The sequence below is a fragment of the Martes martes genome, assembly GCF_963455335.1.
Source record: "Martes martes genome assembly, chromosome: 1".
In the NCBI taxonomy this organism is placed as follows: domain Eukaryota; kingdom Metazoa; phylum Chordata; class Mammalia; order Carnivora; family Mustelidae; genus Martes; species Martes martes.
This window is the reverse complement of record NC_137888.1, coordinates 202,369,016-202,391,127: the sequence shown is the minus strand read 5'-3', so window position 1 is coordinate 202,391,127 and position 22,112 is coordinate 202,369,016. Positions and strand designations below refer to the sequence as shown.

Genomic DNA, 22,112 nt, shown 5'->3' with positions numbered 1-22,112 from the left:
AAAGCCCGGAGTTGTGAGGACAGTCGTGTTGGAACAGGAGTTGTAATAGTCTCGCCGACCAGGCCAGCCCGGGCCCCCTTCACGACCAGCACCTCGGGCCAGGCTCCCTCTTTGTGGTCGCCCTTCTTGACTCTTCAGGCCGTGGCACTGGAGGGTCTCAAGAGGCCCGTGCTGCTTCTTTTTCTGTTTTATCAGATACCGCCATGGGTCACTGTCCACTGCCCCTTATTGTCCTCCGCTGCCAGGGAACCAGAGCCTTGGAATCCCTGGGCAGTGTTTCACGTGAGTCCCCACGTCCGGAAGGTAGGGCAGCCGGGGTTCCTCCCAGTCAGACCTTCGGTCCGTGTTTTCAGATGTCCATGTTTCAGAATGTGTTTCAAACGCCCAGCCTGCCGTGTGCCTCATGCACTTAGGTTGTGTCCAGGATATTAGGTTTTTCGAATCATGCAAGGCCCAGGGTATCAACTCCCGGATATGATTTCTGCAGGCTTCTTCTAGGCTTGTGGGAGCCAGCAGACCAGGGATACTTTCCAAGTTCAAGACTGGAAGTTCTCAGGCCTTGGTCCCTTAGGGACCTCTTCCCATTCCTTCCTTCTGCCAGGTGCCAGCCCACAGCAGTAACTGCTTACCCAGTGCCCCCACCTTGTCTATCCCTGTGGGTGGCCTCGCAAGCCCTTGTCTGCCTCTTCCAGGCTCCCGTCCCAGGGACAGAGCCTTGGGCCCCTTGGCTTGCAGCTCAGGAACCTATGCTGTCCCTTTAGGTGCACGACGCTTCTGTGAACAGGTTGTCTGAAGTCTGGGTACAAGTTGTCCTCACGGGATGCTTGAGGGAAGCCGGACCTTCACCCCGCTTTCCCTATCCTGCTGTCCCATCAGGTTAAGCAAAGTCTTAAGGGGTACGTGGTTCTCTAGGAGAACCATTCAGGTCCTGGGGCTGTCCAGGGGTAAGGGCTCCAAGGAGAAGGATATGGCCATGACTTTGGAATCCGGAGTCAGGGTTGGATTTCCCTATGCCCTTGGTCTGACCCAAGTTTTTCCGTGTGTCATCAGCAAGGTGGAGAGAGAAACCAGTGACCACGACACCCCTAATTGATGGTGGCAGCAGTTACCACCATAGTTGTCTGCAGCAGGGGACTCGTGCTGCCTTAGTTTCCCCATCGGTAAAGCAGCACCCCTATCGGTGGCGAAGTCTGGTCAGATTAAAGAACACGGGAGCAGAGGGAGTTTCTAAAACTGCCGTTGTGTCATCGTATGTAGCGTCTGCCTTCACCCTGTTCTCAGCCCACATGCAGAGCCACAGATGGGCCCTGGGCAAAGGCCTCGGCCTGAGGCCCCGCAGCTGTGACCTCCAGCACCCCACTCCCAAGAGAGACCAGGGTCAGGCTCTCCCCGCTGAGAACGGTGCTGGTCTCCCCACAAACTGGGAGCCCCAGTCCCTTGCACGGGGCTCCCGTGGCTGCCAGCGCCCTTCCCCAGCCCAACACACTAAGCCCCTGGCTTGGAGGCCTCAAATGGACAAGGAGAAGCCAGATCAGCCCCCCAGCCCCTCAACAGCCACAGGCATCTGAAGTGTGTTTCTCTGAAACCTCTGGCACATCCAGAAGCTCATGGTTTTTATAGGGCATTTTTTTCTTTAGCCTTTATTTTAGGGTGACAGAAAAGTAGCAGAAGTGCTAAGAGTTCCAGTAGACGCTCAACCCCGCCACCCCCAGTGTTGGTTAGCACCGTACCGGGCACAGTCAGGTGGCAGAAAATAGGCAGCAACGCCACGTGGGAGCTCCCCTTCAGCCTGGCCACGGGCCTCACCAGTGCTCCCCCTAAAGGGCTCCTTCCAGTCCAGGCCCCCCTGTCGCACTATCTGCCTCCTCTCCCCGACCCGTGACGGCTTCTCGGTGCCTCCCTCATCATCCACAAACTTTGGACTTGGGCTGAGAACTGCTCGGTCAGGTGTCGCTGAGCGTCCCCTTGGTGTGGTCTGTCCGATGCTTCCTCATGATCCTTTGGGAGGAATCCCACTGACACCACGGGGCGTCCTTCCTGGCGCACCACATGGGGGAGGCGAGCTGTCTGTCAGCCCTGTCGGCCCTGTCACCGGTGGTGTTGACCTTGATCACTTCGTCAAGATGGGGTCTGCTCATGAGTGACAGACAGGCTGGGTGGCCTTCTCCCGTGGGGATGTGAGTCACGCATTCCCTCTGTCCCCTCCCTCTGTGTCGCTTCCCTTCCAGGCCTTCACCGGCGCTTACCTATTCATCTTAGTGGCCCCGAGTCCTCATGCTCATGTATTGGGGAGCACACATTCCAAGGCGTTTGCCAGACCCCCCCTCCGCAGAGAAGTGTCCCCCCAGCCTCCTTCTGTGCCCACCCCCATCTCATGCCCGTTGCATTCCTGGCTCTATACTTACAAACTGCCTTCACGTGGAGTTCTGTGAGCACAGTCAGGCGCCTGTCTGGTTTTTTTTGTTTTTTTTGTTTTTTGTTTTTATCATATTTTAAAGTTGTTTCCTGGTGACCTGGCTGTTTCTTTGCCTTTTTTTTTTTTTTTTTTTTTGGTCTTGGGGTGGTTTTTTTTGTTTTTTGTTTTTTGTTTTGTTTTTTACTAACTTGAAAGAGCAAAGAACTCTTTATTTCTTAGAGAAATTAGCCTTTGGCCCAAGGGACAAACTCTTGAGATCTTTCCCCCCTCGCTTCCCCAGGGCAAGGATCACCTTTCCACCCTGTGAGCCTTGGAGAGCTGCCAGGAGGTGCTGAACCCTAGGGAGCAGTTGGCAGTCTCAGACTGCCCGCTCTACTGGGGTGGGGTGGGGGGCCGGGACACTCCCCCCTTCCCTAAAAAGGGCCCTCAGTCTTAGTGTCCTGTGGCGGCCATAACAAGTCACTACAGACTGGAGGCATGAGACAACACAATTTCATTCTCATCATTCTGGAGGTTCAAAGTTCAAAACAGGTGTGTGTCGGGGGTGGGGGAGTGGCAGCCGCACAGTCTCTGAAGGCCCCAGGGTAGGATCTTGTCTCTCCCAGTTCTGGAGACTCCCGGGGGTGCCCGGCTTGTGGCCACATCACCCCAGTCTCTGCCCCCAGTCGCATGGCCTTCCCATCTGTGTCTCCCCTTCTGTCTTACCAGATCACGCCGGTGAGGGGATGATCCAGGATGATCTCCCTTCGAGATCCCTTCCTTAATTACATTTGCAGAGACCTTTTACCCCATCCCTTTGGAATCCAGTCACAAGTCGCAGGTGGAGATGTCTCTGGGGGTGCTCCCGTGACTTGCTTCCGGCGCGCTGTCACCTGCAGTGACACAGTCTCGTAGGTCAGCATGACTCTGTGTAGGGACACTGTTTCTGTCCACAGCCACCACACCAAGGCCCCTTCATGAGTGGTCTGCGTTGAGTTTCCGCAGCCGGTCCCGGAGGCAGGCACCTGAGGGAAGAAAGGTCCAGCGGGCTCGACAGGCAGCCCCCTCTGAGCCTGCGAGGCCTGCCCAGTGAGGAGCCACCCCCTGCCCTGCCGGCTTCTAACCGGCTATTGTTGCAGGGGTGGCTTGGAGCGGGAGTTGGAGGGAGGGTGAGGCCACAGAGCAGGGCCACTTGAGGCTGGGACCAAAGGGCTGGATCCTTTCTCAGGAAGGCAGTTTCACAGAATGTGTCCACAGTAACGTGCCCATGTTCCCGACACAGCGCTGAGAAAGGCTGCACTGTCCATCTGCGTGCCCAGGTGTGGGCACCATCCCCTGGGGTCCATAGCCTCGGACCACAGCTGTCCGAACCGCGGGTCGGGGTGATGCGGTCTCTGTGCCCCCCACAAGCAGAGACCCCAGCAGCTGGCTTGAGACGTTCCCTAGGGCCTAGTGTCTCCCTGTGGGGTTGTGAACAGTTTGGGATTTATATAAAAATTGTCAAAGGTACCAGCTCCCCAACTCCCCACACACCTAACTCCCCCTACTAATGACATCTTACTTTCCTTTGGTACATCTGTCACAACTAATGAGTAGATACTGACAGGTGACTATCAATTATTAAAGGCTCTCGTTCATTCAGATTGCCTTGGTTTTCCCTGATGTCCTTTTCTCGTCCCCAAATCCCACCTGCACCTAGTCGTCATGTCTCCTTGGGCTCTTCTGGGCTGAGACAGTTTCTCAGGCTTTCTTGTTTTCAATGACCTTGACCACTTTGAGGAGAACTGGTCAGGTATTTTGTAGGATGCTCCCCAGCTGGGATTTGTTTTGTGTTTTTTTCCTGGCTCACCTGGGGTGATTGGTTCAATGAGGACTACACAGGTGAAGTGTCCTCCTTGTCACACCGTATCCACAGCACATGCCGTCAGCCTCTTGGTGGCTATTGACCTTGATAACCTGGCCAGGGTGGCCTCTGTCAGATGTCTCTGCTGTAAAGTTACTCTCTTCCCACTGTGGGTTCTGCACTCCTTGGAAGGAAGTCACCACATGCAGCCCACACCCAAGGGGTGGAAAGTCACACACACGCCCTTCCTCCAGAGCAGAGCAGCTACACAAATTATTTGGGATTCTTCTGCCTGAGAGATTATCTCTTCCTATGTATTTATGTATTCAATCATCCTTTTCTTTCTTTCTTTTTTAAGATTTTAAAAAATTTTTTTAAAGATTTTTTATTTATTCATTTGACAGAGATCACAAGCAGGCAGAGAGGCAGGCAGAGAGAGAGGAAGGGAAGCAGGCTCCCCGCTGAGCAGAGAGCCCGACGTGGGGCTCGATCCCAGGACCCTGAGATCATGACCCGAGCCAAAGGCAGAGGCTTTAACCCACTGAGCCATCCAGACGCCCCTTTAAGATTTTATTTTTAAGTAATCTCCACACCCAACATGGGGCTCGAACCCACAACCCTGAGCTCAAGAGTCACACGCTCCACCACTGAGCCAGCCAGCTGCCCCTAATCATTTCCTTCTAACCGTGGGCTTGGGGTTATTTATTTTATCCCTCGGGCTGTAATCCAGTACTTGTTGCTCAGGGTGTTCCAGCTTTGGCCACTGGCCGCTCTTTCCTTCCCCTCCCTCTCCCGTTGTCACACCTGCATGGGTTTGGTTCCTCCCTGGCAGCTCAGGGTGCTCGGGGCTCATTCCTGCCCCGTCTTCCAAGCAGTCATTCCTCCTGGAGCCAGGGCTCATTTTAGGTAAGAATCAGCAGCAGAGGACAAGTGGAGGGGAATCCCATTTGTGCTTTCTAGGACCTTCTCCCCACCCACCCCCGACCCCGGCATTGATGTAGGGTCCCTGGGAGGACCTGGAAGGCAGGAGAGGCCTTCACAGCCCACTATCGGGATGTCTGCGTCATTTGCAGCATTTTACAGGAAAGCGCCTTGATTTTTTGGATAATCTTAAAGCACAGGAACCGAGACCCCAGAAACACCAGTGCAAGGTTGGCATCTTGGTGACATCCGTCCTTCATCCGTTTTTCAGTCTCTTCCTCTCTCTGTGGTTTGCTGAGCTTTGCAGGTACTTCCTCCTCGAGGTTAAATGGAGGTTTCCAGGGACGAATCCTCAAGTATGAGGACCCTTTACTATAAGCTTGACCAGAAAGATCAGGCAAACTTACAGTAGGAAAAAGTAATTTCCTAAGTGTTTCTGTGGAGAGATACTCAGGTCCAAGCTGACGAAAGCCCAGTGGGTGCTCAGGTCTAGGCAGGTGGGACCACCTCTTCCTCCTGCTGTGTGACCTTGCCAGGGTGGCTTCACGTCTCTGAGCCCACCTGCCAGGGTGGTACTAGGTTAAAAAAAAAAAAAGACAGTTCAGAGGCTTGTGATGATCAGATCAGAGAGCTGACAAGGAGGGCGCTTGTCAATGATTAATCGATCTGCTCCAGGGACCAGGGTTGGGTGGCAGGATTGCAGGTGCTGCCCACATCCTTCCCCCGCAGGGCACGGAAGCCAGGCTGGGACGAGCACCGTGCTGGGGCAGTTCTGGCTTCAGGTGACTCAGGGATGAGTCACAGGCCTGAGGCAAGTCGGGTTGGCCTTCCTCTCACCCGGTCTCACCCTGCCCCTTCTGTCCCAGGACCAAGTCTCCTGCCGCCCAGAGCTGGCCTGGAATGGGTAATGGTGTGAAGGAGAGTACGGCGCGTGTGCGTGAGGATGCCGAGGCCATCCTGCCCTCACCAGTCAGTTCTAAGGCAAGTACCCTGCCTCCCTGATGGGCGTCTTCCTGAGGTCCCTCTTCCGTGTTCCTGCACGCCGGGGCAAATCGCACCCCCCCCCACGCGCGCACACGCACTCTGAGCCGAGCTGTATTGTTGGGAGGCTGTGGGCGGAGTGGGGTGCAGGTTGGCCACCTTCTGTTCCATTTCAAGTCCCGTTTGTGATGTGGATCCAGTCTGCCCAGCCACTTGGTATGACGCTAGAACCTCGCCCCGATTTTGGCTAGGTTGTCAGAAGGTGTCCTTGAACTCCTCTCCTTGCTGGGATTTGCGACCAGGAGCATGAGAGGATGAGTCACGGGCAGGGCCAGCCGCGAGGGCAGACGCTCGCATGCAGGGTGTGTGCTCCCAGCTCCAAGTCTCCTCTCTGAGGTTCATCTCTGAGTCCACCCTTCACTTGAAGAAAAGGGATATTCCCTTTGAAAGAACTGGGAGCGGCCCTGTCCTTGTTCACCGAAGAGGCCAGTAGGGGTTCTTGCGGCTGTACCCGGAGCACAGGCTGACCCAGCCCCACGCAGAAACCCAGCTCCGGCGCCCACGGGCCATTCTCAAAGTCCGTGGGATCCATGGCTGCAGCTGGGTCATCCTCCGCCCCACCCCCAGCTTTCCCCAGATTCTAGATTGTCCTGGGAAGCACCGGGTGGGCAGGAGGACTGGTTTGTAGGGTCAGTGTGTGGGGCTGGTGTTGCCATACTGGGCATGGTGTGGGGGACCAAGGCCAAACCCCAGAGCAGGCACATCTGTTCCTCCCGGTGTAGCAAAGTCCCCAGCCCCTGGCGGGTCGGCTGAATCCCACCAAATGGGCCCGGCCATAGGCCCGGCATCCATCATGCGCAGAGACACTGCTGGGGCTGGTTTTCCTCTGCACTGGCCGGCACGGCCATGGTCAGTCTGGTTCTCTCGGCCAGCCTGATGGGAGGAGCTTACTCTGTCAAGTCCCGCGTCTTTGGTGAAGGAGCCTCGGGGTGTTCACAGCCCACATGGTTCCTGTCTGGGGCTTGCCTGCTTTCTCTCTGCTGGGCTGTCTGGCTCATTCTTCACTTGCGGGTTCTCTCCGGCGGGTGGGTATGGAGCCTGGCCATTCCGTGATGCCTGGGCTGAGCTCTTCAAAGAATCAACTGGCCCTGGTCACTTAAGAGTCACCAGGAGTGTTGGCCAAAGGTGGTGGCGGCCCCCTCTGCTGAGCACAGGGGTTGGGCTCGCGGCACATCCCCAGAGCACCGGATCCTGAGTGAGGGTTTAAGGACGCACGTGCCAGGCACGTGACTGTGAGTACCACAGGCGGCCCAGGCAGCTGCCTGGTGAAGGCCGCGGAAGGGGTACCTCGGCTCTGCCTCTAGTAGCAGCAGGGCACACGGACCGACCATGGATAGGCCCTCAGCTCACGGTGGCTCACGACATAAACGGTGCTCACCTTGACTCCTAGAGGAAATTGGGGCCGGCTGGGCCTCGGAGCTGGTGCAAGGAATACCACCGAACCTTCTGGTGCCTGACATCCTCAATTCACAAAGTAGGTGTAGATAGCCAGACCTCCAGAACCTTGCTTTGTGATCCAGAAAAGGCAGGGTTCCCCAGTGACAGGCTTCTATCAACAAGGAGGAGATGGAACCCCGCAGGGAAGCTCCACCTAGGAAACTTAGAAAACAGTGCCATGGGAAGTTGCTTCTTTAGGGAGGGGAGGTCCTGGGGACATTAAGAGAAAGGAACTGAAGCCCTCCAGGGACAGGGCCGGGTCGCAGGGTGTCACGGCCCCAGGGAGCACCCAAACCTGGCCAGCAGACAACACATCGGTGTGTCAGAGGTGAGGAAAGGGGGATCAGAGAGGCATTGGTCACTGTAGGCAATCAGAACAGAACCCAGGTTCAGGCCAGGTGTGTAGACAGACTTGGAGCCCAGCCCTTTACCCTGATCCACCCACTGAGCCAAGCAAACCTGGGGAGTGGCCCTGGACCCCATCATGCCCACTCAGACCCAGGCTGCCGGTTATACCCCCGACATGCCCCTTATCTGTGCCCTGGTCTTGTCCCCCATCTTTTCCCCCTGAGCTTCTGCAGGTGCTGCCTCCTCTCTGGTTACAGTTAAAATGGTCTGCCTACTCCGTGCATCTCCATTTCTCTTTGGGTAAACACCAGCCTGCTTGCTGAGCCCACAGGCACCGTGGAGTCCAGCCCCTACCCGCCTTTCATCTTCTCCTCCCTGTGCCCCCTCCCTTTCCCTGTGTCAACCACCCTGCCTTTCTTGTGGTCCCCTGGGACCCCCAGCTTCTTCTCACTAAGGCCCCTGGGTGTTCCATTCCTCCCCCTCTAATACAGTCTCACACACATCACGGCTAGCTGCACCTCAGCCCCCTACCCCCACCCTATGTTCTCCTGGGACCCTAATCCCCCTCCTTATGGTGATCCTAGATTGGTGACTCCACACATTTTTATTTAATTGTATTTATTTATTTATTTATTTGAGAGAGAGAGAGAGAGAGCTTGAGCAGGAAGATCAGAGGGAGAGGGACAAACAGACTCTACTGAGCACGGAGCCCGATGCGGGGCTTGATCTCAGGACCCTGAGATCACGACCTGAACCACAATCAAGAGTCGAGCACCTAACTGCCTGGGCCACCCAGGCGCCCTACATGTTTGTCTAAAGCTTTAGTTTATGTCTGGCTCTCCCTGTGGATTGGCAGCACCAGGGACAGTGGGGTGTTATACACATCCCTACCCGCCCCCCCCCCACACACGTGTCTCACGGCCCCTTGGGGCACCTGCTTCCTGTCAGACTCCAGGGGAGTCCTGGGATCACTGACCAGCCTGCCCCCCACCGTCCTTCATCACTGCAGAGCCAGGGAAGATTCGAGCCCCTCCAGTCCCCAATGCTCCTCATGATTGCTTGGCAAGAGCTCTGTGGCCAAGTCAGCTGGGGGGACGGAGACTCCAGGCTGATGAGGGGACTTCTTGTGCGACTCCTCACGGGGAGCTTCGAGAAGACTCGGGAAGGTGCTGGCTCTGAGGCTGGCCTAACTATGCAGGCCGGCCACCGTCACCATCACCCTCGCCTTGGCTGACCACTGCGGGCCTGATGGAACGTTGTGGAAAGGGGTCACACGGACACGGGGTCTGCTTGCCCGACACCACCTGATCCCCGGACCCTAGGGGCCCTTGTCCAGCACACACAGGTGGTAGGCACAGCCAGAGTCTCCTCTTGGGGTGGGGTGACCCTTCTGTTTGGGGTCAGTCTTAACTGTAGGCTGTCTTTGAGAAGTTGGAAACTCATGGGACAGCCCCACCAGTGGGTCACCTCTCATGTTGATGGTCCCTGTCCCTCGGAAGCTTTTCACTATGTCCCACCCAGGTTCTGTGGCTGTTGGACTCACGACAGCCTTCCCTCTGCCCCACTGTGCCCCGGGCCCAGCAGGACTATGAAGCCTGGACAGCTGTGCCTTTTACAGCCCTTGACTGGGGACAGAAGGAAGGTGCTCCTGCTGGGGGAGGTGTCTAGCAGAGCCAACCCCTGTCCGTCCCTCCCTCATGACAGACTGTGTGTGTGTGTTTTCTTGCAGAGCGATCACAGGCAAGTTCTCAGCTCCCTCCTGTCTGGGGCCCTGGCTGGTGCTCTTGCCAAAACGGCTGTAGCTCCCCTGGACCGAACCAAAATCATCTTCCAAGGTAAATGCTTCCTGTGCGTCTGTCCTGTGTGCCAGAGGGGCTTCTCAGCAGCCCCCCACCTCCGCAGCCCCCAAACTGCACTTACAAATTGGCTTTAAATACGCCTCTTTAAAATCCACTTAGAAACACCGTTAGCATCCCAGGGCTGCCATCACAAAGTACCACAAACCAAGCAGCTTCCGTTCCAGAGGCCAGAAGTCTGAAATCGGGGTGCCAGCCGGTCGGTTCCTTTTGTGGACTCCAGAGCCCTCCTTGCCTCTTCCAGCGCCCCGGGCTCTAGTCATCCCTGGCTTATGGTCGCAGCACCCCAGTCTCTGCTTTCCCCTCCGTGTCGGTGTCCTCTCCTCTTAGAAGGATACTTGTCATTGGATTTAGGGCTCACTCCACTCCAGTATGACCTCATCTTAATAAAATTATATCTGCAAAGACCCTGTTTCCAAATAAAGTCGCCTTCAGTTGTACTGGGCTCAAGGGCACGGACATATCTTTTGGGGAGGCCCGGTTCAGATGACCATCACCCTCCCTCCTTGGGTTAAGCAGCCATAGGATCCCCTGAAGATGAGACCTTTCTGTCCCACAGACAGTGACCAGTGCCTACAGGAGGGCAGGCATAAGCTGGGCCCCCTGCCCCTCCGCTGTTGGGGAGGAAGGGACTTCAGATTCAAGCCAGACCATCCCCACTTGCACAAGCTGGTCGCTTAGCCTCTCCCTGCCTCGGTTTCCTCATCCTCAAAACAGGACGTTCGTATCAGCCTCCCAAAGGTGCAGGCTGGCATGGGAAAGGGCATGTGGCTGGGCGTCCAGCTCCCCTTGTGTCGGCAGCGTTGTTACCTGGAGCGAAGGCACAGCATTGCGCCCCGCGGGGAGCTGGGTTTAATGCCTGTCGCATCGGTGTGCACACACGTCCACACAGATGGGTGTGCGAGGGCGTCCTGGGAACACGGCAGACACTCCGCAGACACTTGGGGAATGAGGAGAGGGAGGCTGCGGCCACCCTTGTGGCCGCAGCGGCTCAGGCCCCTGCCAGCAGGGCACCAGGTGGCATTGGGGAGCAAGGTGCAAGCCATCGAGGGTGGGAGAGGCTGGTCGGGGCATCGTGCCCGCACCCGGGGAAGAAAGGGCCAGCTCTGGGCAGAGAGCACACTGGGACCTTGTTCTGAGAGGCCCAAGGCCCTCCGTCACTCTGCACAGCTGGCAGCGAGGAGGCCTTTCCTGAAGGGATTTGGTTGACTTGGGGTCCAGCCGGGTGCGGGGTGCTGAGTGTCAAGCCCAAGAGGCACAGGCATCTGCAGAGACCCTCACTTTCCCCCTGCCTGGGGATAAGTCAGCATGTGGGGGTTGAGGGGTGGGGAGGTGGGCTGGGCTGGGGGTGGTGGTGCGGGGCGCAGCAGGTGAGGCCATTCCCTGGAGGAGGGTGACCCTTCTTGGGCACGCCCCGCCCCTTGGCCCCTGGTGGGGGGAGCATCCACATGGGTGGTTCTCGCTCCCCATGCGTTGAGGGTCCCGCAGACCCAGCTCTGCCCTTCACAGCTAATGGTCTCTGTTATGTTTTTGGTTTTTTTCCAGTGTCTTCAAAGAGATTTTCTGCCAAGGTGAGCCACTAGGTCACCAACTCCTGGCTCTGGGGTCACTACCGTGTTCCCTACTAGGCTGGCAGGAGGTGATGGAGGCACAGGGCCCGGGGTGGAGGGAGAGGCTTTCCAGAGTGTTTTTTCCATCTGGTTCCTCCACAAGCCAGTTCCCCAAGCTACCAGGGGGCCACCTGTCCTGGCACCCCAAGCTCTGCCCGGGTGTAGCCCATTCTGGCAACTAACAGGAGACCCCCCCCATCCTTGGAGTGGTGGAGAGAGGACTTGGAGTTCACATTTTATTCTTTGTTTTTTTATTTTTTTATTTATTTATTAGTGAGAGAGCAAGTACAAATGCAAGAGCAGGGAGAGGGGGATGGACAGGGAGAAACAGGGAGCCCGATGCGGGGCTCGGTCCCAGGACCCCGAGATCATGACCCCGAGCCGAAGGCAAATGCTTAACTGACTGAGCCACCCAGGCACCCCCCATTTGATTCATTTTTAAATAGAAGAGGCATTACCTTCTTGGGGAAAGAAAAAGCGTGTCTTTAAAAGCTAGACTACCAGACAGACCGACCACACACCCTCTCTGTGGGGCTGCCATCTGCAAACCTGGCTTGCCCTGGCTCACTTTACTCCTCGTAAGGTCAGGGTAGTAGGGAGAGAGGGGTCCCCGTGTGGGGCCCAGAGAATGTGGGGGAGGTAAGGCGGCGGGGAGGGGATCGATAACGTGGGCCCCTGTCACAGTGGTGGACAAAAGAGGGTGCTCACGGGGGTGTGCTGACCTTCCCCTCCCCGGCAGGAGGCCTTCCGCCTGCTGTACTTCACCTACCTCAACGAGGGGTTCTTCAGCCTGTGGCGCGGGAACTCGGCCACCATGGTGCGCGTGGTGCCCTACGCCGCCATCCAGTTCAGCGCCCACGAGGAGTACAAGCGGGTCCTGGGCCGCTACTATGGCTTCCACGGGGAGTGAGTGCCCGCCCCCAGTTGCCCCCCCGCCAGAACCCTTTTAGTTCTGTCCCATCACCCTGCCCTCCTGCCTTCCGCACACTCACCACGGCAGAAGTCCTTCCCTGAGAACCCAAGTCCCCGTGGGTCCCATGATCCCAGCTGTGCCCCGCAGTGTCTGCAGGGAAGGAACTCTTCCTTCATTCATCCGCACAAGCGGTCGGGAATGGACAGCAGCCATGGGAACCTCAAAATGACATCCACCCCAGGGACCCCACTACTCAGCCATGAGGAAGCCAGCCCCTGCCCTTTGCTTGGTTCTCCCCACTGGCTGAGACCTGTGGGCACCCCGAGTCTTGAGGGGTTCTCACTTTTTCGCCTCCCCCTCTTTCAGAGCCCTGCCCCCGTGGCCCCGCCTCCTTGCAGGTGCGCTGGCCGGAACGACAGCTGCTTCACTGACCTACCCCCTGGACCTGGTCAGAGCCAGGATGGCCGTGACCCCAAAGGAAATGTGAGTCCCCGGGCTGGGCGGGCCGCCTGCAGCCGCTCTAGAAAGGCAGTAATTGTTCCCCTTGCCCAGGGCTCAGCTTCTGCTTATATCACATCCACAGTCTGCACTTCTTTAAAAGATTTATCCGTCCATTTTTAGAGAGAGTAGGGTAGGGGTAGGGGCAGAGAGGGAGAGCACAGATCCCAAGCAGACTCCACACTTGAGTGTGGGGCCTGACATGGGGCTTGATTCAATGGCCCCGAGATCGTGACCAGAGCCGAAACTGAGAGTCGGACCTTTAACCAACTGTACTACCCAGACGCTTCCGCTCCCCTCAAACTCTTCATTTTGAATTAGCATAGATAGGTTACACATGGCCACGGTTAAAAGACAAGGGCCGCTCCCTGCAGTGATCTGGGCGGTGAAGGTGGGATATGGTGAAGGTGGGATACGGCCTGAGGCACCCATTTCCCCCTTCAGTGCCAAAGATTTCGCAGTACAGTTGTGTTCCTTAAAGAAAGCAAGTACCTACACTCAGCCCCCGGCCCGCCGGACTCTGGGGGCAGGGGGTAGCTGTGCATTAGCAGAGGCCCGCGGCCCCTCTCTGTGCCCGTGAACCACCCGCCCCATCCCTCTGTCCTGCAGGTACAGCAACATCTTTCACGTCTTCATCCGCATCTCCCGCGAAGAGGGTCTGAAGACCCTCTACCACGGCTTCACGCCCACCGTGCTGGGGGTCATTCCGTACGCGGGACTCAGCTTCTTCACCTACGAGACGCTCAAGAGCCTGCACAGAGGTAAGGGGCCGGTAGGGAGGCCGCGCAGGCCGGACAGGCTGCGCCTCCCTGGGGCCGCGCAGACTCAGAGGCGGGCCACTGAGGTCCCTGCCCTGGGAGGGACAAGCTCCCGGCCAAGGTCCGGATCAGAATGGGACGGACACCAGGCCACCATGGAGGCAGCTGGACTCCCAGCCTTCCTTGCCGAGTTTTAAGACCAGCTTGGTGATGTCCTGAGTGTCACCAAGACCAGTGGCAGTCACTTGTGCCCAAAGCATCCGGGTACAACCTAGCCAGAAGAGGAAGAGGCCTCTTGGGTGGTGGTAATTTCGAGGAATTCAGAAAGTGCAGAAGCCTACAGAGAACAGTATACCGCCACCCGGACCGGCTACCCCAGGCGACCAGGTGTTCATAGTGTTCCAAGATGGTTTCTGTTAAAGAAAGCAGATGTTCCAGGTGAAGCGAAGGCGCCCTGTTCCCGCTCCCAGCTCTGCTCCCCCTGCAGGGCCCCAGGCTGCCTCTGAGTCTATCCCGCAGTATCCAAGGCTCTGTCCCATCGGCGTTGTAAGCCGGCTTCCCCTGTTCCCAGGTTGTCTGTGATCAGCCTGACAGTGATCACAGGTGATCACCCCGGAGTGCCTCCCTGCGTGTTCTGTGTGAGCCCCAGGTTTTGGCATTTACTCCACTCCCCCTCTGCCCAGCCCCATCCCTGCGCACTCACCCGCCTCGGGTGCTGGTGGAGTCCTTCACCTTCGGCCAGTGTGGGCGGTGAGGAGCGCTGTCTCACGGGGCTTGCTCCTGTTAAATTTATAAGCCCACGTTGTTTGTTTGTTTTTTAAGATTTTATTTATTTGACACTGAGAGAGAGATCACAAGTAGGCAGAGAGGCAGGCGGAGAGAGAGGGGGAAGCAGGCTCCCTGCTGAGCAGAGAGCCCGATGTGGGGCTCGATCCCAGGACCCTGAGATCATGACCTGGGCTGAAGGCAGAGGCTTAACCCACTGAGCCACCCAGGCGCCCCTAAGCCCACGTTTTTAAAGAACTCTGTTGTTTGGTTGCTGGCACCACTCTGTCCTGCCCACATGTCCTGTCCTGGCAGCTGCTTGTCCTGCCTACCCCTGTACCCCTGCCCACAGTGCCCATGGAGCAGGCTGGGGGCGTGGAGAGGGCTGCCAGCAGGGACAAGAGGGATCAGATGTGAGCTCGCTCTGCGCGGTAGGACTTGGTTAAGTGATTATTTGTGCATTTCTGCCTTTCTTAAAAAGTTTTCTTCTCAAAAGGAATGGCTAGAGGGTGAGGGTGCCCGGGGCGGGAAGGCCCTGGGGAGCAGGGGGTCGGATCCTGAGCTCTGAGCTCATGTGAGCGCCAGCTCCCGGGTCTGGCCCCCACACAATGACGATGACGCGTCCCCTCTGTCCCCGCCCGCCCGCAGAGTACAGCGGCCGCCCGCAGCCCTACCCCTTTGAGCGCATGATATTCGGGGCCTGCGCCGGCCTCATCGGGCAGTCGGCCTCGTACCCGCTGGACGTGGTGCGGCGGCGCATGCAGACGGCTGGGGTCACCGGGCACCCGCACGCCTCCATCATGGGCACGCTGCAGGCTATCGTGCGGGAGGAGGGCGCCGTGCGCGGCCTCTACAAGGGCCTGAGCATGAACTGGCTCAAGGGCCCCATCGCCGTGGGCATCAGCTTCACCACCTTCGACCTCATGCAGATCCTGCTGCGGCACCTGCAGAGCTAGGGACCGGCGCGCCAGGGAGCCGGGCTTCCGCGTGCGGCGGACCACCGACCCCTTGTTTCTGAGCCTGTGGGGTGAGGGTGTGCTCGATTCCACCCTGGGAACCGGGACGTCGGAGCACCTTGTAGAACAAGCTGGGGGACCTGGTCGGGATCTCAAAGGCAGCGGCCCTTGAAGTGCAATGTTGGTACTGGTGGGCGGGGCCTCTCGCGTTCTCCCCAGCCCTCCTCCCCAGGCGGGCGGCCCTGTTTCCTGGAGGGGCTGCCCTAAATGCCCCAAGCTGGGAGTGACCAGCGCCACCTCCTGGTGCTCTGTGACCTGGGACACGGTCCTGGTTCTAGTGACCCAATGCCCACCGGGCCTGGAGCCAGACTTCGCCTGCCCCTGTTCTTACAGAGAGGAGGGAGCCCCAGGATGGACAGAGAGGCCCCAGCCTCCCGGCTGTGGTGAGGTGGGGCTGGCCTCGTTTTCAGTGTGGGCTGGAAAAACAGCATCTTACCCCCCAACCCCGCTTCCCCCACCCACCTTTCTTGCCTTTGCCATTACTTCCCAGATGACATGACTCCTCTGTCACCAGAGCCTCCTGATCAGGAACGGGCTTCTCCCAAGAGCATTATTTGGGTCCTGGACTCCATGGCGCAAATAGGGCCCCAGGAGTGGGTCATCCCCTCTGTTGCCCACCCACCCGGTTTGTAATGTTCCCAGAAGGGTTTGTAGAATCGCCATGGCTTTGGGTCTGAGTCCTAACCTGGAGGCATCTGCGGGGACCCAGGTCACCTCCTCTGGGCCAGGAAGCTCCCACCACTGTCCCACATGCCTCACCACCAGAGGCCAGGCCTCAGGCCCTAACCCTCAGCCCCTAGGCACAGTGGCTCCTGGGGGGCCTGTGGTATCTGATGCATTCCTGGCTCCCCTCCTTAGCGGGCACTTGGCCAGGACTCGGGGCAGTTTAAGGCACACAGGGTGGTCTGATTTGCATAAACAGAGTGCATGGAGGTAACCCGCAGCCTTGATCCTCCCAAAGTGAGAGCCCCTGAGACATTGTGTGGCCTGGGGGTGGGCAATCAGGGTACCCCAGGGCACCCCCAGGGAGCGGTCTCATGGAGATGTTCCCGGGGGTCTGCCGGGTGTCACAGATGCAGAAACACCCATTTCTGAATGACCTGTGGAGTTTCTTGATTTCTTTTGGCTTTGCTTTTCAATCAGGCTGCCCCTGGGTCTAGTCACAGTAAATCCTAACCAGCCTGATCTGGTTCCAGCAGAGAGTGACCAGAGGTGACCGGATCAATGGGCAGCCGCCCTGTGCGAAAGGGTCTGAGAGGGCATGTTTGCCCCACGCACATTTCCAGTCATGACTTTCATTTCTCCCTCGTGTTCTGTCCCATTTCTGTTCTTGCCTTGGACCTGCGTGTGTGAAGACCCCTCTCTCTGTCCTTCCTTGCATGTGTCCACCAGCCAGCCTGAGTCTCGTCCCCGGAGTCCATGGCTGTTCTGTTGGGGGGCTTCCCACCTCCTCTGCCAGCCTTGCCCCGTGCCTAGGAGAGGCAGGAGAGGCAGGGGCCCCTCTCAGGGAGATGGGGTGGGGACCCAAGGGCCCGCTGGGGCGAGAGAAAGCAGCAGGGGCTGGGGACCACCCCAGGCAGGTGAGACCAAAGGAATGGTTAGGCGGCACCCTTCTCTGAGCCGCAGGCTGGGCCACAGAGGGAAGGGCCCCCAGGTCCTGCTGGCCCCGGTGTGCCTCCCCGAGGTGGCTCTCAGCTGACTGGGCCTCAGCAGCATCTCCCCGCCCCCGCCGCCCCACCCCCCCACTCCAGCCCTGCACACAGCTGGGCGGGTACCCTCCTCGGCCTCACCCCTCCCACTAGTGTCCATCCTGATCTGGAGTTACATTTTGATGCCATGAAGACACTTTGTTTATATATAATGTTTATATATTTTAAAGATTTGTGCCAAGAGAGTATATTTAATAAAAATTAAAATGTTTTTTCCTGACTATGTTCTTCTTTTCTGCAACTTTAACCCCTGACCTCCACCCCTGTGAACCAAAAATGGTTAGAGTTGAGGTTATTTTGACAGATTTTTTAAAATAAAATATTCTTGAATAAACCTTTTTTTTTTCCTTTAAAGCAGGCCCCACGCCCAGTGTGGGGCTTGAACTCAAGACTCTGAAATCAAGAGTCACATGCTCAGAGCGCCTCCATGGCTCAGTGGGTTAAGCGTCCACTTCTTGGTTTGGGCTCAGGTGGTGATGTCAGAGCGGTGGGATGGAGCCCCGCCTCAGGCTCTGTGCTGGGAGTGGAGCCTGCTTGGGAGTCTCTCTCTGCCCCTCCCCTACCTTTCCCTCTCCGGGAAAACAAAAACAAAAACAAAAAAAGAGTCAGTGCTCGAAAGATTGAGCCAGTGAGGTACCCCTTGAATAACCCTTTTTAATCTGTTTATTATTTGAATTATTACTACATACAGGTCTTCTAGAAAACTCCCAACTGCACAGAGGGTTGCGGTGAGAAGTAGGTCCACCTGCCAGTTCCCTCCGCCGAGGTATCTTCTGTTACCGGTTTCTCATGCGTCCTTCCAGAGACATCCTGTGCATGAACACTTGCCCCTTTTGAGGACGTAGGTGGCTCACCACGTCACCGGTCAGCACGGGTTGCGTCCTGCTGCAGCGAGCAGGGCCGCAGAGTCCCGCTGTTTGTCCCTGGTGCCCTGCCAGCCTGCCACGTGCCAGGGGATCCGCTCTGCAGCTGGTTTAGGAGCAAGAGCGGCTGTCTGCGGGCCCCGAGGTCTCGCGTCAGCCACTGAGACTTGCTTCTGCTGCGGTCCAGCTCCTGGACCAACTTGCAGGGCCCAACCAGCCAGAGGCAGGAAGTAGGAGCCTCCACGTGCCAGGGGAGGGGTGACTGGGCAAGCACGTGTGCCTGGGTGGGCGCACTCTGCAGGGTCAGCCTCAGTGGCCTGGAGCCGCTCTGCCTGCTGCTTTCTTCCAGCCGGATTTCTTATACCTTGGTCCCCACTGCGTATGGTTGATCTCATTGTTCAGCCACAGTTTGGTGTTTCCCCCTGGGTGGTGGCCTGTGATAACCTCTACCCATCCTTTATTGATGGCCGTCAGGGTTGTTCGATGACAATGCGGTGGCGGCTCCTGGGGCCCATCCAGCTTGCCTCTCACGTCCTACTGATTCTGTCAGTCCCACCTTTCGTCCCAGCCTCTGATCCTTGGAAGATGGGGATCAAATCCCCATTTTCCCCCAACCACCATTGCATCCCCTAAAACACAGAGGTGGGCACATGACCCCATTTGGGCCCATGACAGCAGGGGAGGTTTGCCAACCACTTCCAGAGAGAACTTCTAGAGGCACCCTCCCTCTCCCCCACTGGCCTTGAGGGAAGAAACACCAGCACAGGCAACTGGTGGGACTGTCCTACGATCACAAGATCGGAAGTGATCCCCGGATGAAGCTGACACTGCAGAAAACCCAGCAGAGATGAAGAAAGGAGTGGGATTATTGGTGATGTTGTCTGGGCTGCTGGATCCAGCTCGGCCTGAAGCTCTCGACTACTTCTCAATGTCTAGCAATAGGAGTGGTGGTATCCTGTCTATTGAAGGCAGTTAGCGTTGAGCTTCCTGGCATTTTCTGAAACAAATCTTGTATATGCCTCTTTGCTTCTATGCACTAGTGTGTCTATGGTTTTTCAGGAACAATTTGTTAGTAAAGATCAGGGGATATGTTAACCAATGCTGCCAGTGCCCCTCACTAAGTCCAGCATTCATGGTTGCCAAAACTGCTGTGGGCTGTAAGCCCCTGCAGCCCGGTCTGGGGGCCCCTGTGAGGAAGCCCTGACACCCCAGGAATGGCCCTCAGCCAATGATTGTGGACAGCCTCTCACCACTGGGGTGGGTCACTCAAGTGAGATCCACTGTCACCCGAGGCCCTCCACGGGGCTCCTCCCTCCCTGTTTCGTGTCTCTGCCCCCAAGGAGTCTCCCTGGGGTGACCTCCCAGGTAAACCATGGGCCCTGAGTCCTCATGACAGAGTCATCTTTGAAGGGAATCTAATCAGGGAAGAATAGAAATGCCAGATACTCCTGCAAGGAGATGGTAGCACATTTTTTTAAAAAGATTTATTCATTTATTTTAGAGCAAGAGAATGCATGCACGTGATGGGGGGGGTGGGCAGAGGGAGAGAGAGAATCCCTGAGCGAGAACCCACTGAGCCGAGCCAGATCCCAAGACCCTGAGACCATGACCTAAGCCAAAATCAAGAGTTGGGCACTTCACTGACTGAGCCACCCGGGCACCCCAATGGTAGCCTTTGTACCTCATACCTTCACTGTCTGGAGTTTCCTGTGGGCACCATAACAAAGTACCCCAGACTGGGGGCTTAAAACCAATTTATTCCCTTCATAGTTCTGGAGACCGGAAGTCCAAAATCAAGATGGCAGCGGGTTTGATTCCTTCCGAGGCCATGAGGGAAGGGTCTGTTCAGGCCTCTTGGCTCGCAGCTGACCAGATGGCTGTGTCTTCACATTGCCTTCCCTCTGGGCATGTCTGTATCGTCTGTATCTAATTTTTCTTATAATGAAGAAAAGGGGGAAGGAAAAAAGCAAATTTCCTCTTACAAGTATACCGGTCCTGTTGGATCAGGGTCCATCTTATGACCTTATTTGAACCTGATAACCTCTTTAAAGCCTTGGTATCCACATATAGTCCTATCCTGGGATCCTGGGGGTTAGGATCTGCACATAGAATTTGGGGAGAACATACTTCAGCGCCTCCCCTCGGTGAGATCCAGTCACCAGCCTTGTGGATCTTCACAATTCTGACCGGGAAGCCCCAGGACGTCCAGAGCCTGGGTGGTGACCAGGCGGCGACAGGGGAAGAAACAGCAAGGTCAGGAGGCCTGAGGGCTTGACCAGATGGAGGCCCCAGGGACCCGGACCAGAGTGGTTCAGAGGTGTGAATGGTGTGGGTGCATCTTGGGTACCGCTTCTGATTTGTTATGTCATTTCTTTTCACTGGTTTTTTCCTTTGCTCATTTCTCTGGAGTTGAAAGTTTGACTTGTCATGGGTTTCTTTCTTTCTTCTTCTTCTTCTTCTTTTTTTTTTTTTGGTAAGATTTTATTTATTTGTTTGAGTCGCAGAAGAGCACAAGCAGGCAGACCAGCAGAGGGAGAAGCAGACTCCCCACTGAGCAGGGAGCCTGATGCAGGGCTCAATCCCGGGACCCCAGGATCGCGACCTGAGCTCCCCCAGGCACCCCGATACCTTCTGTTTCTTGTAACACGGGGCTTCTGACATCCGGGCTCCTCAGGGTGCTGAGCAACATCCTTGGCCTCCACCCTCCAGACAAAGTAGCGTCCCTGTCTCCTCTCGGTCGTGACAACCAAAACTGTCTCTGGAAAGTCTCCAGACACTGACTAGTGTCCCTTTGGGGCAGACTCATCCCCTCCTGTGCAAAGCGCTGATGTGCGGTGATGACCACTGAAGCCAGGCAACAGGAGTGTAACACTTCTGAGAACACCGGATCCTGACCACCCCTTCTAGCTTCCCTATTTTTCCCTGATTGTGGTTCCACTTTGTTCCTTTCCTTTTTTTTTTTTTTTTTTTCAGTTGTGAAATGTGTCCCAAAGTCTGTGGTTTAACGCTCGGCGGTGAGAGCCAGTGGCCGTCGGGAGTTCTTCCTGCCTTGGCTGGCCTGTGGGCCCCACACCCCTTTGTACCTGCTGTGCCTGACACGGTGCCACTCACGCTCTTGCTTTTTTTTTTTTTTTTTGAAGATTTTATTTATTTATTTGACAGACAGATCACAAGTAGGCAGAGAGGCAGGCAGAGAGAGAAGGGAGGAAGCAAGGTCCCTGCTGAGCAGAGAGCCTGATGCGGGGCTCGATCCCAGGACGCTGGGATCATGACCCGAGCCGAAGGCAGCGGCTTTAACCCACTGAGCCACCCAGGCGCCCCACTCTTGCTTTTCTTTGGGCCATTCTGCCTTCCTGTGTGTCCCTGAACCGCAGGGTGTTGCACTCTGAGGGCAGAGAGCATGCATGGCCCTGGCTGAGCAAGCGAAGGGCTGGGTGGCCAGATGCACCAGCGCCGCTGGCTGATGCTGCAGGGGTGAGGGGGGACTGTGCCAGTGGGCTCCGGGCACCAGTTTCAGGGACTCCTGAGGTGCCGGCCACAGTGCAGAACAGGCAGAACTAGGAGACAAACTCCATCATCTCCTGATTCCAGGTGTGACCTGTCCTGGCACGGAGCTGGTCTTCATTCTGGAACTTTCCAGACACATGCCTTGGGATGGGGCTCTTGTCCCGCAGCACCTGGAAGCTTGCGGTCCTGTGGATTGCCATCGCCTGGTCCTGTCAGGGTCTCCCTCTGCTCCAGTGTCTCTTCCCAGAAGTCTCTTCTTTGGGAGATCTTCGGGGCTAGTTCTCTGATATCATTTGTCCCCCACCCTTTGTTTTCCATCTTTTATCATTTTATTCCTCCTGCAAGATTTCTAAAGCTTCATCTGTCATCTCTATCTCCCTCCCTTCTCATTCCCGAGTCCCCTCCCTGCACTCTCCCCCGCCCCTGCCCCCCCCAGGCCCAACCCCCCTGTTCTCCTTCTCCCCCGACTTGTGGCATCTCCTCTCAACATTGTTGCATTTCTTGTCTCCCCTTCACTTCTTGCTTCCAGGTCTTTGCTGACTCTCGGTGTCGCCCTGTGCTCTCCCCTGTCATTCTCTTCTCTCAGCACCAAATGCCAACATGCAGAAAGCTGCCTTCCAGACCACTCCAAT

At 56.8% G+C, this 22,112-nt stretch overlaps 1 protein-coding gene across 1 annotated transcript in view; it reads left to right on the top strand.

Moving 5' to 3' along the window:
• The window catches only part of SLC25A42 (solute carrier family 25 member 42), a 28,092-nt gene extending 10,762 nt beyond the window's left edge, over positions 1–17,330 (top strand). Inside the window, exons 2-8 of the mRNA XM_080825590.1 lie at positions 6,026–6,140; positions 9,715–9,820; positions 11,387–11,412; positions 12,191–12,357; positions 12,731–12,847; positions 13,472–13,623; positions 15,034–17,330. Coding sequence (XP_080681716.1) covers positions 6,060–6,140; positions 9,715–9,820; positions 11,387–11,412; positions 12,191–12,357; positions 12,731–12,847; positions 13,472–13,623; positions 15,034–15,341 — 957 coding nt within the window. The 5' untranslated portion in view covers positions 6,026–6,059 and the 3' untranslated portion in view covers positions 15,342–17,330. The remainder of the gene's footprint in view (positions 1–6,025; positions 6,141–9,714; positions 9,821–11,386; positions 11,413–12,190; positions 12,358–12,730; positions 12,848–13,471; positions 13,624–15,033) is intronic.
• Positions 17,331–22,112: the final 4,782 nt, after the last annotated feature.